Source organism: Erpetoichthys calabaricus, chromosome 17 (assembly GCF_900747795.2).
Source record: "Erpetoichthys calabaricus chromosome 17, fErpCal1.3, whole genome shotgun sequence".
NCBI classification, from domain to species: Eukaryota; Metazoa; Chordata; class Cladistia; order Polypteriformes; family Polypteridae; genus Erpetoichthys; species Erpetoichthys calabaricus.
The window spans coordinates 79,147,308-79,167,517 of NC_041410.2; the positions used below are offsets into that span (position 1 = coordinate 79,147,308).

Here is a 20,210-nt window from a genome sequence, read left to right on the forward strand (position 1 = left end):
TCTACGATTGAGTGTTCGATCAGAAGAAAATATGAAGCTGGTTTTAAATTGAAAGTTGTTGAAGTGGCGAAAGAAATTGGTAACTGCTGCAACAAAATTTAACGTGTCTGAGAAACTGATGTGAGATTGGAGGAAGCAAGGAGATGTTAAAAAAAAAATAACGTAAGATGCATTTTTGAACGGGCATATAAGTCTGGATCCGATTTTATGATTGATTTTTTCGGGTTTCAAGACCCAACTTATACGCAAGTATATACGGTAATTAGAACTAAGACATAAGGATGATGCAGTAGTAACAGTAATTGGTTGCCAATTAAGAACATGGATGTAACAAAAACTTGAAGACATTTGACACCTTGATGTAGACCTTCAAGTCACCATCCACCTTCTTTTTCAGGTTTTTGCCATTTGTTTTTACCAGAAGACCAGTATCCAAAAGGATTTGCATTTGACTGTGACGATGTCAACTTCCAGACTGACAACCTGTGCTTTGTGGGCCTCATGTCCATGATTGATCCTCCACGTGCTGCAGTACCAGATGCCGTAGGCAAGTGTCGATCGGCTGGAATCAAAGTCATCATGGTTACGGGTGACCACCCAATCACAGCCAAGGCTATTGCCAAAGGAGTTGGCATCATCTCTGAGGGCAATGAGACAGTTGAGGACATTGCTGCACGCCTGAACATCCCTGTCAGCCAGGTGAACCCCAGGTATGTCATAAAAACTGAATGATTAATCAGTAAGGCAGATGGGTGCATAATGTTCTGTCTGATACCCGGACAAAATGCACGTCTTTTAGTAACGTTAGTAAATATCCATGCAAAGAAAGGCTCACCAGCTTAGTAAACAGTCAATAGCATTGTGCTAGTTAGGGGGGCCAACATACACTCCACTTGGCACACAAGCAAACCTTATTCATGACGAACACCCTGCCAAGGCACTTGAAATATAACAAGCATTTTTATCCAATTGGAATACGAGCCGGTTATGCCTGCCCAGGTCTCTGTCTCCACCATGCAGACTCCCACTGGCTCCGTGACAGACTCTTCGTAGCAGCTTTCAGAGAGAGAGTGCAAAGCTCATTTATACAATAAAAGTGAGCATCCACCACACACACTGAGGGGATGACACAAAGCAGTAAATGCAAGAAAAACACTTGCTCATCCCATGTGTCAACCTGAACTTCCCAGAGTCCTCTGATTTCTTACTTCCACTTGATCTCTCACTCTGGCCACTTCCTCCTGTCATTAAAGTGTTCACATCAATTCTGGACTCCACTGGGTTCTGCAGCTGTACCCTTTTTGGATTCTCGTGATGAATAATTAGCTGTCCAGTGAGGGCACAGGGTTAATTCTTGTGATGTAAGGTCCTGTCTATCTAGTATTGTTTTACAGTGAGTTTCTAATTAAAAAGAGCCGACATCCAGTGGCCCTCCCACCCCACCCCAGCACCACCTGCTTTTCTGCACACTGTTCAAGGGTTTCATCTGCACCAGTTTCCCAAACAGTCCAGGCTCAGCAGGCCCAAGTCTTCTTACTGAGTTTGACCATTTTTAACCTTTAATGGCAATAATGGGTGTAAGATAAGACTTTTATGACAAAAGTAAAAGCAGTGTCATATTTGACGACTTTTCTAGCGATAATCTTGGCAAGTCAGAGGCAGTCAATGGCACGCTCCCCTGAAGCCATTCACATAATGTGACATGCCAGGTGACTCACTCCAACAAGTCTGCAGCTTGCTCTGGCAAAATCAAACCAGACGTACAATGAATATAACAGTAATGCAGTGACAAGGAGTATGGAATGCTTGTCTTTTGGACCTCACAAACAGAGGTGAGGCCTCTTCTATCTTATGTACCACGACAAGATATTAAAAAGTAAGACAATGATCAGAGATTGTGTTTGAACTCGCTGTACCTTGGTACAGCCCCAGCAGCATCAGGCAGTACATTTTTGGTTGTCGCAAAAGAGGGCAGCTCAACTGTGCTTAGAAGGTCAGCATGCTGTCTCTAAATGTGATAGGCTCAGAGATTGTCAGTCGTATAAATTAACAAAGTAAAGTCTGGCGACGAGATCAGCAACCACAGTCAGCAAATTTGACATAGAGCACGAGGTGAAGTCGTGCAATGAGACATCAGCTTAACTGTTTCACAGCAACAGGATGGCACCACCTAATGTGTATAAGGGAGACCCTGTGCTGTGAAAAACATGACTTTAATAACTTGGGTAACGGAGAGAAAGAGTTGTTCATTATTTTTCAGCTGACATATAATTGCAACTACTGTCTGAAATGTAATTTATCTAAATACATCAATATAAACTAAAATATAACAAGCATGACCTAAGATGGGGTGCTTTTGCAGCTTGGTTTGAATTCCAGCCTAATTGTGAGGAGTTTGTCCATTCTCCCCATGCCTGTGTGGCTTTACTCTCACTTCCCAAAGCTATGTAGACGTTTATGTTAGATCAGTTGGTGGGCAACTCTAAACTGGCCCAGTGTGTACCCTGTGATGTAATGGTTATACAAGGTTGCTACCCATCATGCTCGCAGGGCTGCTGGATTAGGCCCTGGCTCCTGGTCACCCTGTCCATAGGTTTTGTATAAATAGAACTGCTCGTGATAACAATCACTGGTACAGTTGTCCAGTCTCTTGCTTCCTAGAAAAGCGCTATATAAATGTGATGAATTATTATTATTATTATGTTTAATTCTGGATTACAGAATTATTTGCTGTTTATACTATCTGGTCAATTGCTGCAATGAGATGCTACCATTAAATTCCACTAGTGCCATTTCAAGCACCTCTCAGTAAAAGCAGAAACGTTTAAAGCTATATGCCACCTGGATAACAATAAACTATCTTAATGTTAATGCATAATTCGCCAGTCTCCTCACTCACTCACTCACTCATGTCTGTCCGAAGCCGAATGCGCAGTCGCCTTCTGCCCAGCTGCCCGAAAAACCTTACGAGACCGACATCCAGCAGGTGGCGGATTTACGGCCGCGAAAATTCAAAGAGAAAGGCGACTTCGACCGACATCCAACCCCAACATCGCGGGAGGTGGCAGATTTACGGCCGCAAAAATTCAAAGAGAAAGGCGACTTCGATTAATTAAAGCTCTAGAGGCCTGAAAGGCGATTTCGACTACAGCTCAAGGCCTAATTACGCATTCATTCAATACACCTATATCAGGTTTGTGGTGCTTATACTTATTATATATTATACTATTCCACTCATGCCCATTTCATCTTACGTTGTCGAAACGGGCTCTTTGTCTAATGGATAATAATAATAATCTATATATAAGAAATGCTAAGGGATGTGTCCATCTGTCATGCGATTACTCACAAACCACTGGGGCTAGAACCTACATCTTGGTCTTCATCGAAAGCTTATGGCATAATGTGCACTGGTGAAGGAAAAAAATGTGCCAACCTCCGCAAAGGGTTCACACCTTTCTTATGAAAAAATGCATAGGCAGACTCATTAAGAAGGTGACACAGCAGAAAGAAGAAGAATAGCAACATCTAATAATAATAATTCTTTTAAATTTATATAGTGCTTTTCTAACTGTTCAAAGCATTTCAATGAGTGTAGCATCCACCTGGATGATGAAACGGCAGCCATTTTTGCGCCAACACGTTCACCACACATGTAGTTGTTAGCTGCTGAAGTAGTGAGAGAGAGACAATTACAAACTGGGGATGATTAGGGGTCCAGAATGACCAGGCTGTGGTGGGCAGTTTAATCTGGACTTCAGGGTACACCCTACGCTTCAGGATCTTTTATGACCACAGAGAGTCATATGGTTTTATGTCTCATCTGAAGGACGCCACCACTTTTACAGCACAGTGTCCGTATCAATGCACTGGGGCACTGGAATCCACTTTCAGACCACAGGATTAGCACCCCCTGCTGGCCTCAAGCAAATTCCAGAAACCGACTAGGAAGGATAGGAAGATGAAGCACGTGCAGTGCAGCATCCTGCTGGTTCTCGAGAACTACTGGGACTGGAACCATGCTCTTGGGAGGACCAGAGGTCGACATTTTCTAGTAATAATAATAATGCAAAGTCAACTGGTCAGGAGTTTCTAGAAGAATAAACACTAGAATGTATTATTTTTATTATGAAGCACACACTCAAAATGTGGATGGCAGTTTGTGTTGCATGTGTGTTTTGGCAGTCAGTGGCTGTCATTTGTCACCTACCCCAAATAGTTTGAAATGCAACATGGGCGTTTTTTTGTTTGGTTTTAAATAATAGCAGCTTGGTTATTAATTGTAATTTTCATCAGATGGTCGTTTTAATTTTTTCCATGACAAGGCACTTCCCAAACAACGCATTGAAAACTGACACTTTCCTGTGTAGAACTCTCGCTGCCTTGCATCCAACTTTTTTGCATGTCATTGCAGGACAAACTTCAGTATAAAAATAAAAGCAGATTTAAAACTGCAATGCGCCATCCTCAAAGGCACTTTATCCAATTAAATGTGGAGGAATTTTATGTAAATGCATTAACTGAACTAAAAGGCAGAAGGAAAGAATGGATTCTCCCAGTTCAAGTGAACAATGCAGTTTTCATTTGCAGTAAATTAGATTCAGGAGCACAAGTGAACATCGTGCCTGAAAAAGAATACAGAAAGCTGCAGCCAGCCCAGACCATGTCTGCCCGAAACAGAAGTACAGGTTACTGAATATTTAGTGCCCGTAAATGTGTGATGTATAGCTAGGGTTCTTTACAAATTTGAAAAATATTTACATTTATTGCAGAGCCAAAAGATGTTCAAACCGTTTTAGGATTGTCTGTTTGTGACAAAATGAACTTGATTGAAAGACTGCTTACTATAACTCTTGTATACATGCCTTGGGTCACTAGTGACCCGTGAAGTCATGTTTACGGCTTTCATGGGGTCATATGATATAGTGTGGACGCAGTTCCCCAGGTATGCCTCATTCATTTCTTCAAAAGGTTACTTCCAGAAACATCTTAAAAAATAGTTTAAAATTATTTTATTATGATCATTTATTTGCCCTAAATCTATAGAGTTGCTAGAGTGACCCTGAATGCGGTAAAGGGTCAGTTATTTTTCCTGTACATTTTAAGTGCTGTGTTTTTAAACAGCACTCAAACAAAACATGCTTTTTTAAAGATTTCTTTGTATCTATATGTGTTCATTACAGCTGCATTTCTATCTTGTTACTTTTTATGTAAGTGTTTATGAGTTTACAGAGGTAAGAGATAAGAAATTCCACTGCGTTATCAGCACAGCAAGCCCTTGAAACAGCCTCTGTCGTCAATAGCAGATTACAAGTCAGAGATGCAATGCAGAGTGACACTTCTGATACCATCAGATCATGAATGTTGGGGCCAGGAATTGTACAGGGACAGAGCTTAAAGGAGGAAGTTGACGATGAAGGGGGCAAGCAGTTGCAGCAGCTGCACAAAGTAAAACAGCATATGCCACATCACCTGATACAGATTCATAGAGAAGCACAGATTCATAGAGAAGCAAAAGTGGACAAAAAACACAGAAGGTGCCGTTACAGCTGCATTTCTGTTGGTCATTTGTTTGGTATTTATGAGTTTAGGGAGATAAGAGAAGTGTCACTGATGGGTTTCAGCATAGGCTCTTGAAAGAGTCCCTGTTGTTGATGGCAGATGACAAGTCAGAGAGAGACTGAGAGGCATGCAGCAGTGTGACGATGCGGGTTCAGCTCCATGCTCCCCTCATCTGTTAGGGAGCCCTTGAACCCATCACCGTCGGTAATGTCACTGATGAGCTAGACAGTGAGGCAATAACAATGAAGAAGGGGATGGTTTAAAAGTGCAAAGTGCTTTTATTTATAACAAATCCAAAGTGCAAAGGCAAGTGCAGTAATGCATTCAAAGGTTTTCATTAAATAAATAAATAATCCATTAAATGAAACGTGGAGGTTAAAATTAATAAATAGAAAAACTCTTCTAAAAATAACGAGATTAAAAATCCACCAAGAAGCAATCCTTTAAAGTTATAAAGCCCGGTGTCTTCCTTTACCCTGGCGGCTCCCCTGCTACTCCCATCTGGTCTGCTCTACAGGAGAGTCGCCTACCTGCAGGATCAGCTGCCCTTCAATCAGGTCCGGTAGCCCTCCGATCCTTAGCTTCGTTGGGCTCCCAACTGGACCGAGACTTGGGATATTTCCCAGCGGCCAAGGCGCTCACGCTGGGGATACACAAGCCCAAAGCCTCCTCGACTCCCGCTCCTAGCAGCGGTCAAGTCGATTCCTCCACTGGTCACTCCAGCTACTTAGTCGCTCACTTGGAGCGACCGCTTTCTCAGCCCCAGCTGCCTGCTTTCTCTAATACGAGCCTGCTCTCGCTCACTCGCTCGCTCTCCTTCCTCACATCGGCTTTCTCCACCTGCTTCCTGCTACCTCCCTTTCCCTCTTTCCTTCTTTTTCTCTCTTTTACCTTTTTTTTGTTCTTCCTCCCCTTAACCGGCTCGCGCTTCTCTATATATACGGAGAGGACATAGCAGCTGCAGCCCATTAGCCACAGGAACAATCACGGATGTGGGCAGTTTCTCACCTGTGCACTTAGGCGAGAAACGCCCACACCGCAGATCACCCTGCGGCATGCTACAGCCACCATGCCCCCTCGCTAAGCTGCGAGCGCGGCGATTAGTTATTTAAAACAAAACGGCCTTTGCTAGAAGAGCTGTGGACCCATAACACCACAAGCAGGGAGACAAACGATGGACAACAGAGAAAGGCAGTGTAGAGTCATTTGTCTGATGCCATTAGACGCAGAATATCCTGGGCCAGAAGAGTTCACAGAGTTGCTGAGTAGCAGGCTATGACTGTCTACTTTATTTAAAAGTAATTAAGTATTAGTTTAAAACGAAGTAAAGTATTCAAAGAAGAGTTTTCATAACAGTTTCGACAGGTATGGTTATTTGTGGCTTGATTTCAATATTAACATATGTCGGGTCGCTAAAGACACTTTAAGGATATAATATTATTGTTTGAAAGTCCCATGTATACAAGAGTTAATGTAGAGGGCAATGCAGAAAATGAAACTCTGCTGTAAGATTACAGTAAGCTACTTAAAGGACTTGGCCGTCTTACCAGGAACACAAGATAAGCACAGACAAAAGCATAACTCCTGTCATACACCCCTGCTGAAAGGTCCTGTTTGCCCTGAAGCAAAAACTGACCTGGACAGAATGAAGAGCATGATCGTAATCAAGAAAGATGAGGAACCTACTGAATTTGTGAGCTCTCTCGTAATTGTAGAAAAGAAGCATTGTAAAGTAAGAATGTGTTTAGTTTCGAGAGACCAGAATCAAGATACCCAAGGGGGGAATATTTCAAGCTTCCATTTCAGACTCAAACAAGAAGAAAAGAAATGATGGCATAGTTTGTAAGTATAAAATATTTCAGTAAATTTGATGATGCTGCTAGATAAAAATTGGATGAGTCTAAATTGTGCACATTTAATACCCCTTTTGTAAGATGTCGATTTCTGAGACTGCCTTTTGGTATAGCATTAGCACCAGTGGTCTATCACAAAACAGTCTGCAAGATTTTTGAACATTTACATGAAGTTGACACCTCTATGAACGACATAATTGTATGGGGATCTTCAAAAGAATAGCATGTACTGGATACTGCAAGAGCAGCAAATTTAAAGAGAAACCAAAAAAAAATGTATGATAGGAGTAAAGAGAAACCAAAAAAAAATGTATGATAGGAGTAAAGTAAATAACATTCATAGGAAATATGTTGAGCAGTGAGGGAGGAAAACCTGAACCATCTATAAAGTGTCTGCTATTGAAAATATATGAAGGCCTCAGTGCAGGAAAACACACAGAGATTCATGGGCATGCTTAATGAACTTACCAGATTTATTCCAAATCTGTCCAATATATTGGCGCATCTGACTAAGAAAAATGTGGAATGAACTTGGAATCATGAGCAAGAGAGTGCCTGCGATGAAGTTAAGGAACTATTAGACAGAGCACGTGTTAAAGTTCTGTAATCCTCATAAACCAGTCAAGACTTAATCTAATGCCTCACAGTATGGATTAGGAGCTTTGCTACTGCAAAAGCATGAAAGAAACATGGGAAACAGTAGTGAATGTATGTACAGTACTACAGTACTTAATGCAGCAGACAGTAGATATTCACAAATGGAGGATCACTTGTGAATGTTTTCATCAGTTTATTTCTGGATAAGCGGTGATAGTTGAAACAGATCGCAAACCATTAATTGCTTTGTTTAATAAATCTCTTAATGACCGTCCACTACGTATACAAAGCATGATGTAACATTCACTCCAGGCAGATTGATGTTTACAGCTGACCCCCATACAAGAGCAGTAAATGAAAAGTATAGGCATGAAGAGAGGATCTCAGAGGTAATAGAAACATACTGTATGAGGATATGGTGGGCACAGCAATGCCTTTGCCATACAGCAGAACACAGCTTATCAAAACAGAGACAGGAAGAAATGAAACAATGCAGAAACTGAAAGAAGTAATCATTCAAGGATGGCCAGAAAACAAGCAAGATTCTAACCCAGAAGTAAGTGAGTGCTGAGCAGATCTTCCAGATGTGGATGGAATTATCTACCAAGGTGGTAAAATTGTGATAGCAGCATCATTAAGAAAGTAGATGCTATAAAATATCCATGAAGGGCATCTAAAAATTGAAATGCTCAAGAAAAGGGCACATGAGATCATACAATGGACCAAGATGTAATTTTAGGCAAAAACCCAGGAAGCAGAGGGTTATGGTGCAAGGAACCTTATCTGAAATTGGTGATGTGAAGAGTGGTGACTCTCAGGGGTCAGTGCTGGGGCCGCTGCTATTTTTAATATATATAAATTATTAGCATAGGAATATAAGTAACAAGCTGGTCAAGTCTGAAGAAGATACCAAGATAGGCAGATTGGCAGATAATCTCATATCCTTTGAATCTATAGAGAAGGACTTGGACGGCATACGGGCTTGGGCAGATTGTGAAAGATGAAATTTTAACGTCAGTAAATGTAAAGTATTGCACATAGGAAGTAAAACTTTTAGGTTTGAATACACAATGGGCGGTCTGAAAATTTAAAGATGCCTTATGAGAAGGATTTAGGATTCAACACTATTAACTTCCTGACAGTGTTCAGAAGCCATTAAGAAGGCAAACAGAATGTTAAGTTATATAGCGCCTTGATGTGTGGAGTACAAGTCACAAGAGGTTCTGCTCAACCTTTATAACACACTGATGAGGCCTCATCTGGAATACTGATCTGCAGGCTACAAAAAGGACACAGCAGCACAAGAAAAGGTGCAGAGAAGAGCGACTAGGCTGAGTCCAGGGCTACAGGGGACGAGTTATGAGGAAAGATTGATTTTAGTGTAAGCAAAAGAAAGATTAAGAGGAGACGTGATTGAGGTGTTTAAAATTATGAAGCGAGTCAATACAGTGGATCAAGACTGACTTTAAAATGAGTTTAAAAAGAACAAGGGAACACAGTTGGAAACTTGTTAAGGGTAAATTTCGCATAAACATTAAGACGTTTTTCTTTACACAAAGAACAACAGACACATGGAATAAGCTACCAAGTAGTGTGGCAGACAGTAAGAGTTTAGGGACCTTCAAAACTCAACTTGATGTTATTTTGGAAGAATTAAGTGGATAGGACTGGTGAGCTTTGTAAGGCTTGAATGGCCTTTTCTTGTCTGGTCTAATGTTCTAATGAAGTAAAAATATGTTCAGTACACCTAAAATTCAGACCTAGTAATCCTGCAGAGCAAATAAAATCTCATTCTGTACCAGAGAGGCCATAACAAAAAAGTAGGTCTTGGTATGTTTCAGTGTCATGAGAAAGAAACTGGTCACTGATTACTCGTGTGCGTATTCTGAAAAGTATTGAATAGCACAAACAGTGAAGCAGTCATAAAATGCTTGAAAGCTTTTGTTTGCAGATATTGAGTGCCACATCAGGGTTCAAAACCTTTGCAGAGGAAAGGGATTTTTTAAAAATTTTATTTATTAATTTTTATTGTAAAGAGGAAAGGGATTTTATACATAACATATCAAAGCCAAACTTTCCCCAGCCTGATGGACTTTTAGAAACATCTGTTCAAACAACTAAACATCTCACAAAGAAATCTAAAGAGAGCGGAGATGATTTTTACCAGAGCCCCCTAGTATATCGTAGTACACCTCTTGGAAAATGGAGCTTCCCCAGCAATGCTAATCATGGGAAGATGATCATGGTTAAACCTTCAGATGAAAGAGAACCTGCTAAAGTCTGGGAAGGAAGATGAAGTGAGAAAACGGAGAGAAAAACCAGAAAAGAGAACACAAAATATATTATAACAGAGGAGCCCAGACCTGGAAAAAGGATAAGAGATCACAGTAAAGGAAAATCCAACAAAAAAATATGTATGTGAGCGTCAGTAGGCTTTACAACGTAGGAACCGAGTTACCCGAACAATTCAATAACATTTCAGTAAATACTTGCCACTTTCTGATCACAACTTCTTCTCTTTCTGATCATAAAATAATTCATTACAATAGCAATTGACTAGAAGAATTCATACTTAATCGCAGAATTAGATGACCCCATGCCTGCTTTCTCTTGCACGATTTGGCTCAAAAACTAATCAGCACATCGTCATCTTGTAACAGGCTTAAGTTTTGAGTTTCGTGTTTTTCTGTCCAGCCATTTTAGCTCTAGACTGTCCTGAAGAAACTGACACACAGACACACCCCCATCATCGAGATATCAATGTTTTTGATATCGATGGACCTTAAAACGTTGAGATCCATCAAAAACCGGAGATCGAAATTTTTGACAAATCTAAAGCTTTTGCTTCTCCCCGACAGACGATAGGTTATGGTTGGGGAGGGCGCAAAGCAAAAACGTGGAATTTACAAGGAGTAGTTAAGGAACAAGTACAACCAAGATTGTATATTATTGAAAAAAAAAAAGATGGTATGTTGCTTAGAAGAAATTGATGAGATATAATCTTAAATAAAACATCACAGTCAGAAAATTCAAAGGGCGGCAATGAAACAGAAGAAAGGCCACATCAACCTATTGAACACCAGAGTCAGTCAGAGAATCAAGTGAAGATCATCAAGAGTGTTAAAACCACCAAGAAAACTAATAAGAGACATGTTAAATGTTAATAAATGTGTTTGGAACACTTAGGCCAGCACAAGTCAAAATGCAATGTAATGTATGTGGCTGTGAGTTGTTACTGAAATGAAAAGCCGTGTAGAGGTGTAAACTGAACAGGCAGAGTACTGGACTTTTGTTTAACTCTTTGAGGGCTGAATATTTTTCCAAAAAGCATTGTTTTCTGAAACGCAATGGCTTCACACAGAAATCAACATAAAATGTCTGTTGCTGCATGCTGTGGCTGCCAGTTTGCCAAGAATGTGCGGCAGGCAAGCTACCAGGTTGTGTTCACATGGCTGCACAGGGCAGCAGCAGCAGTCACGGTCACAGTGCATTGCAATCTGGTTTCTACCTCTTATCATTGTTAAGTGGCAGTCCTCCCAGGCAGACAGTGCCAGCTACATGAATCTGTTTAGCACCATGATTAGCTGGGGACCAATCAACTGAAGCTGCAAAACCTCATTCGTTTTCGATCGCTTGTATCAAAATCAGAGTCCGACAAGTCTTAGTCCAATTCAGAGAGAACAGGCAACTTGTCGTCCACGGAGTATTTTGCTTTACTCATTCTCTTTGATCTCTCGCCAGATGTCAGTGCCATTTTTGCCATTGTCTGCACCTTGCTGCTCACGGGAGTGCAGGAAATCTCGGTCAAAACCAATGAAGCTAACTAAAATGTAACGATTGGTTTTATCACAGTTTACAGTTGATTACCGATTATCATCAGGTCCTCCTTATGACAAAAGTCGACATCAGCCCTGAAAGAGTTAAAAAAAAAAAAATGGAAGATGTCATGATAGATAATTTTCAAACACTCCCTTAGTGGTGGCTCTGAGGCTAGGGATCTGTGCCAGCAATTAGAAGGTTGCCGGTTCAAATCCCATAAATGCCAGAAGCAACTCTACTCCATTGGGCCTTTAAGCAAGGCCCCTTAACCTGCACTTGCTTCATCCTGGATGTGACATGAATCTGCATCCAGCCCTGCAAGCAGGTCTTTAAACTTGCAGGGAAAACTTGGAGGTTGGTGGCAGGATTGGCACTCCAGACACTGTTCCACTGTGGTAGTGAGGTGTCACCCGCTGCACTCGAGTCCCAATCCAGGTGGTTCGTCATGTGGCAGGTGCGGCAACACGCTATCAGCGCATGCACCTTACCTCTCTCATCTTATATAGTTGTATGTTAGTTTATGTTTTAGTTATTATTAATTGTCACATGCTCCCTTGAGAACAGATGGAACAAGAGTTGGAATATGGCTGATTAGTAAGTGAAGCACATTAACGTAACAGCAAAGTTTCTTTTGAATAACTTTCTCTGTGTTACATTCAACTATTTTTAAATCATATACAGTATCTATATTTAAGAACTCAAAAAACATACCTGCTATACTCATCTGTGGGATGTGGGAGGAAATCCGAGTGCTGTGAAGAAATGCAGCTAAGGAGAGAATATGCTAACTCCACACATGCAGCTGCCTGGCACAGATTCAAACTGCAGAACTCTAGATCCATGGAACAACAGCACTAGCCACTGTACCACCACTTTAAAAAAGCACTGCTTGAAAGCTGCAAGGATGTCGGCCACTTATATCTGACTATTCCATGTTTCTTCTTCCTGAGGCTAGAAAAGCAGAATTCACCCAATGTAAAAGCCTGTCACCAAGTGGTATCCCTGGAGGACTTTGAATAATTTCAAAATTTTCATTTTAAATGATTATCCTCCCTGCGGTGGGCTGGCGCCCTGTCCAGGGTTTGTTTCCTGCCTTGCGCCCTGTGTTGGCTCAGAACGGCTCCAGCAGACCCCCGTGACCCTGTAGTTAGGATATAACTGGTTGGGTAATGGATGGATGGATGATTATCCTTAAATGAAACTATCTATGTTAAGGTTTAGCCAAGTCACTGTGAAAGACGAATTTGTCGATAGTGGGCTTGTTGTGCGTCCAAGCATGTGTTTAGATCTGTTATTTTCTGTCCATCACAGGACACGCTCCAATGCACTCCCACTCTCCACCAATCTGCATGGATGTCTGTAAAACTGTAAAAATAAAAGCAACACACACACAAGGAGACCATGCAGACTCCATCTGTTTCCGGAAGGCTTGTCTTAGAGCTGGGTGGCACGGTGGTTAGTGCTGCCACCTCACAAATCCCTGTCCTGGGCCTGGATGTTGTTAGTACGGAGTTTGTCTCCGGTGTCCATGTGGTTGTTCTTCAATGACCTCTGGTATTCTACCCACATCCCAAAGACAGTTACATCAGGTTCATTTTAATCCATATAAATGTGTGCATTGGCACTTAGTGTAAGGCTGATTCCTGGCTTGTGTCCAGTCCTTCTGTGACCCTGAGTTAAATCAAGTGATTCTGAGAACATTATGTAATCTTCTAGTGCTGTGAGGTGTTGGCAGTGCCCACTGAGCCACCCATAAAAGGAAAGCTTTAAAATTACAAAGGGATTAAAAGGAGCAAGAAATATGATAACAAAAATAGGACGTTATCTCAAAATACTAAAAGTGGTATGTATGTAATAAATAATACCTTTTAAATAACTAAGCTATAGAGAAGTGAGTATCCACCAGAGGCATGTGGGCAATAAAATCTTTGACTTGAGCAAGCAGAAAAGGCTGACAAGGAGAAGCTCACTGCTTTAGAATCCTGTAACGCCATCGACAGAGTCTGAATGTTTCAACGCCAGACATGAGCTGCTGTTATCAATCTGCTGCCAGATTCTCCATTCATTCAAGGGCTCACAGTTTTAGCCTCACAACTGATTCATAATGCATGTGCAAACTCTACTTGTATGTATTCCATCCTGGTGACTGTAAGAGGGGCTCATTTTATGGCAGACCCCCTGTATATGCCATTAAATATGTGGATTGCAGTAGAACCTACTTGTGTCTCCACGGTAGGGCTGGGCGATATGGAAAAAAATCTTAACACAATCATTTTCTTCATATCAGTTGATAGATATATATCACGATATAAATCAAATCACTATTTCTGTCAAGCGTAAAGGTTCCTTTTTACTCTTCCGATACTTAAGTCAGAATTTTCTGTCAGAAGTCAAACATGACATAATGTATGTACTGTAAAACAACTTTATTTCAAGTAAATAAAATAGGTATATATAATAAACTAAAATTTTAATTTAATGTGTCAGAAGCGTTAGAGGAGAACACAAACAAAATGCACAACTAAATTATTTGGTTAATTCCATATAAATAAAATAAGTAATCCAAAATAAAAAAGTCTCGGTCAAAAGCATTCAAGTTTTACAGAACACACTACATTTGTTGATCAACTCCAAATAAATAAGTAAACTCTTAATTCTTAAATCCATCCATCCATCCATTTTCCAACCTGCTGAATCCGAACACATTGTCACGGGGGTCTGCTGGAGCCAATCCCAGCCAACACAGGGCACAAGGCAGGAAACAATCCCGGGCAGGGTGCCAATCCACCGCAGTAATTCTAAAATCTTAAATCTAAAACTAGAATCTTAAAATCTTTTACAGGAGAACATAAAGTAAATTCTTTGGTCAGTTCCAAATAAATAAAGTAGGCATTAATACAAAATAAAATCTCAAACAACCTACCTCTATACAGTATCCTTTCCTTGGTATAGATTCAAACTGTTGGGAAACAAATGGACAAATAAATAGACAAAAAAATTATAAATTTTCAGTTCAAATAAAAGTAGCTTTCAAGTTTAAACAAAGGAGAACATAACGAAAATTGACATATTCACTCAGTTGTGGTCAGCTTTTGCTCCAAGACACAAAAAAGAAAGGCCCAAGAGATCCCCACGAGTGCAGTACTGCCTCCCAGTGCTCTCAGTGTTTTGGACCAGATGTTTCCCTACCACAGGATGCAGGCAAGGAAGGCCAGTCTGTCCACTGCCTCGGGTTTTATTAAAGTTGCTTTGTGGCAGGTCACAATGTTACTCTCTCGTCTTTTGAGCCTTGGGCTGTGTCCTTTAGTGTCTTTTTCGGTAACACTAATGTTTTTCGAGTTTTCGTTAACATTTTCTGTCATAATTTTCTCTTTTATCTCACTCTGACTCCTGACGTACCGGTGAGACCTGCTGCAGTAGCCCAAGCACTAGCACGTGTGCTGCTTCCAGCTTTTACACCTACGCTCAGTTCTGTGTATGTCAACCTAACCTAAGCTGAGGTGGCTGTAACTCAGCCACATGATTGGTTCGGCCTGGTGCTATTTTCATTCTCTTTGGAGTTGTCTGTCAAAACATGGATGGAATGAGTTCTAGCAATGCTGTGTCGACCATGTCTTGCATTTCTATTGAAGAAAAGTTATTTCACAATAATTATCTTTATCGTTTTATCTCCCAGCCCTACTCTTTTTAATTGGGCATGTTAATTGCCCCTGTGATGTCCGTAGCCATGGGCACCAACTCGTGTTGGGACCTCTTATAGTTCATGACCGACATGGAACAGTAGCAAGTGAGAAGGCCTATACAAGTTTCTGTACAAAAAGTGTACAGTTTTTATTAAAAAGAAAGAATTAAAATTTCCCAATGAATTCGCTCAGCCATTTTCTAAATTGCTTTGTCCTGCGCGAGGGTTTGCTGGAGCATATCCTAGCTAGCTAAGGGCCCAAGGCAGGAACAAACAATGAACAGGGTGTGAGCCCATCATAGGGCAAACACCCACACACCCAAGAACACACGAGGGCCAATTTAGCGTAAGCAATCCACCTAACCTGCATGTGGGAGGACCCCGGAGCACCCGGAAGGAAACCCATGCAGACACGGGGAGTACATGTAAACTCCACACAGAGAGGACCTGGGACACGAACCTTTGTGCCACCCCCCCTCCTCCTTATTTTCCATAAGAATAAATAATTAAACTTAATTAATCCTTCAGTAAAATTGTCTCCATAAAAACCATGTCTTTAGGAATGCATAACCCATATTTTTAAAACAAGACCCCTCCTCGATGTATTCCCTTTCAATCTCAGGACAGCAGAACAAATCCCTCCAGCAAAGACATCACCATCCCATTCTACCACCTCCCATCAGTACCCACATACCCTCCATTCGGCATAACAAGGTTACTGCATCAACTCTCCCGACGAAGCCCTCCTTAACCTCCCCTAGCTCTTTCCTCACCACATTGATGCCACAACGCTCCGGATTGGATCTCACACACTGTTCCCCCATAATGCAACGTCTCTCCACCATTTTCCTCTGCTGTCTTAGAGCAGATTTGAATTCTGCTCTCCACAACTGCCAGCTGTCGTGCTCCCTCACGCTGCTCAGCAGGACTAATGCCATCTGTCCTGATATTCTCAAAATGTATGCATCTTCCTAATTGTCCCTCATATTCGTTCTTTCTTTCTCTCAGCACGTTTTTCCATTTTTGGTTTTCTTCCCCCCTAGTACTTTTAAAAGCCTGCCGATTTATATATGCCACCCTCAGTTGACACTGGTCAATAACTGCACCATTTCTGCAGAAGTTAAAACAAGCAAGATGCTTTTCAACAAAGGTTAAGCCATTGGGACATGTACTAAAATTCCTGAAATCTGTAAATAATTTAACCAATCAAAACACTCCATGACACAACCTGCCACCCCTCTTGTCCCATCTCAGTAGTTGTGTTATGGCCTTCTGTTGAACAAAAGGATATAACCATAAACCCAACAAGTGGCACGGCAGGACCTCTAAAAGTTCATATAGTGCATATGACTGTGTCATTGCCAGACATCAACCATACAATTAAAACTGTCCAGTGTTTCTGCTTCCACTAAATACCCTTAGCCGAAACAACAGCTATTTTGTGTCTAAATTAGGTCCTAGTCCTGATGCCCTTTCAAGGACTGACTCTTCTGCAGTGTGATGTCTCACCATTGTATAGTACACCTCATTTTGCTTTCCATTGTTCATAACATGTAGCTTACCATTTTGTCCAGCTTTTCAACCTCCGCTCCACACTGCTAAGATGAACACGAAAGAGACCCCATCAATGCTTATGAGCCCTCCCAGGAATTCAATGGTAAATTAGTAGGTGGGGGTCATATTTTTATATATAATCTTCATTTGGATCTTGATCTTTGTTTGTCCGCAAATTCCACTCATGCGTAGACAACCTTCCAGTTTAGTACGTTGTTGTTACTCACAGATGTCAACAATGTGCCGGAATAATGAAAGGGGTGGTGGACAGTGTTACGCTGGTTAGCTCCTGAGGCCTGGTTAGAGAATGAGATTGTCGAAGATAAAATTTACGTGCCTACGTAACATATGAATGAAAGAAAGACAGTGGGTAAAATGAATGACAACGTAACAGCACGTTCTGGAAATTATTATTGTTACGTTGTAGCCAGCGAGTGCTGCGCGTCTCACAGTTGTACCGTGGCTTGCTCACATGTCAGTGAAGTGATCCCTATTTATGCTTTAAAGAGCGTGGATACCTATGTGTCCCCCTTTTATAACCATTGCTCCGTGTATATTGCCTTACTCTTTGGATTGCCACAAAGCAACCTGCGAGATTGGAGAAAGGTTGAGAAGAGATCGTGAGAGGAAACGACAGCGTCGTGAAAACGAGACGGACTGTGAACGGAGAGAAGCAGAAATGCTCCTCCACCACCACATAATTACTATTCGGACAGTGATTCCGAGTAGGCTGTTCCTATCGAATCAATGTCCAAGGGTTTTGTTTTGTAATTTTGTTTCCCTTATAAAAAATCATAATGCTGTGCGACGAAGGGCCCAGTTCATGACTGGCACCCGCGTTTAAACAGGGAGCCCTTCACAGACAACTTTAACACGCACAACGTAGTTGGGTGCACATGGCTGGTATGATAATAAAGTCCAAATTAATATCTCATGACACCCAACTTGGCAGAGTTCAAGACACTGTGTACGATTACCGGGAATATTCTTGGTCGATATACGAACAAAAATGTAAAAGGATTTAGGCAATTTGTAAGTGGTCTAGCTGACATTAATGAAAGTGAACCGGTCAGAAGAGACTTGGTGGCGCAGATCTACAACTAGCTTTAATGTTTTTACAGATCAAGCTAAAAACTTAAGTCTGTTGATTTTGAAAAGCTTTCTCTTTGAAATAAGCCAGCTACTGAACACCGAAACCAAAAGTGTCCTCCGTAGAGTAATATAGTAGACTATAGATGAAGCAATAACATACAGTATGACCAAATTATTAAGGCCCCAAATGTGGGCAGTGCTAAGACACAAAGGGCTCAACTTGCAAACAAGCTGCAAACCATAAGGGCGAGAGAAAGGAGTTACAGAGCTTCTACACAACTTCCAGAATTTGTCCCCACCTTTCTGTATCTGAGCCTGCACTAGTCTGGGAGCTTTAACAGTGAGGACAAGCAAAAGTAACTGAAATCCTTGAATAGCTGACCCTAATACTGTCCCGGGGTCTTAGTGTGAAAGTGGCTGCTGGTTTGTCCGCTACTATTTCTGTGGCATTCAGATAATGGCGCCACTATCAGATCTGCCAATTTAATGAATTGTCTCGTCAAATGGCGTTAGTGAAGGGCTTCTGTAGGTAAAGGTCCAAGGGTGCATTTCGGATTAAGCTTCCTGCGTCATAGTCTCCATCACTTCCTCTAAACTAGCTCTTATCGTGAATTTTCAGACAAATGTAAGTTTGTATGATTTTTTAAAATTATTTACATATATATTAAAAAGGATTCCATGGAATCTTGACATCATCATTTGTAGCTTGAAGTACTCATCAGTGCATAGTACCAGCCCTCCAGCATTTAGGTCTTCACCATCTATATATATAATTCACTAAGTCCATGGCAAGCAAGACGCACGCAAGACCGAGCCCTGCCCACCAACAATTCACTAAGCAGCTGACCATGGCACACGCACTACAGAGCCAACAATTCGCGCAAGAGCAAAAGCATTTGCCAAGAATGTTTTCATTAATTAAGAACGAAAGTTGGAGGTTTGAAGAAGATCACATACCATCGTAGTTCCGATCATAAACGATACCGACTGGCGATCCGGCGGCGTTATTCCCATGACCCACTGGGCAGCCATTACTCCCACTGGCATGCCTCTGCATAAAGTCAAACTTAAAATTGGTTCAGTCGTCATGCTTCTCAGAAACCTCATGCCAGCAAGAAGTCTCTGTAAAGGCACTAGACTGACTGTTACCAGCATTCACCGCAATGTACTGGGGTGTAAAAGAATCGCAGCTCCTACCTCACAAACTGTACATATTCCCCTGATTTCCCTGACTCCATCAGATTCAAATTTACCTTTTACTTTTACATGCAGACAATTTCCTGTTAGATTAGCCCTTGCAATGACAATTAATAAGGCGCAGGAACAAACTTTCAAAAAGATATGTCTGTATCTGCCAAAACCAGTTTTCAGTCACGGACAATTGTATGTTGCTCTCTCCAGAGTTCCATCTTTTCATTCACTTACAACACACAGGCGTGCGCGCGAGAGAGACACACACACAGGCATGCGCGAGAGAGACACACACAGACGCACTCGAGAGAGAGACACACACACACACAGGCGGGCGCAAGAGAGACACACACAGACGCACGCGAGAGAGAGACACACACACACAGGCGGGCGAGAGAGACACACACACACACACAGGCGCGCGTGAGAGAGAGACACACACATACACAGGCGGGCGAGAGAGACACACACACACACACACAACACACAGGCGTGAGAGAGAGAGAATCCCTGACCCCATCAGATTCAAATTTACCTTTTACTTTTACACACAGACAATTTCCTGTTACATTGGCCTTTGCAATGACAATTAATAAGGCACAGGCACACACTTTCAAAACGATATGCCTGTATCTGCCAAACCCAGTTTTCAGTCACAGACAATTGTATGTTGCTCTCTCCAGAGTTCCATCTTTTCATTCACTTACAACACACAGGCGTGCGCGCAAGAGAGACACACACAGGCGCATGCGAGAGACACACACACAGGCATGCGCGAGAGAGACACACACAGACGCACTCGAGAGAGAGACACACACACACACAGGCGGGTGCAAGAGAGACACACACAGACGCACGCG

At 41.7% G+C, this 20,210-nt stretch overlaps 1 protein-coding gene across 1 annotated transcript in view; it reads left to right on the forward strand.

Annotated features, from left to right (window-relative positions):
* Positions 1-20,210, forward strand: part of atp1a3b (ATPase Na+/K+ transporting subunit alpha 3b) — a 56,970-nt gene that overhangs the window by 19,893 nt on the left and 16,867 nt on the right. Inside the window, exon 12 of the mRNA XM_028823798.2 lies at positions 398-710. Coding sequence (XP_028679631.1) covers positions 398-710 — 313 coding nt within the window. The remainder of the gene's footprint in view (positions 1-397; positions 711-20,210) is intronic.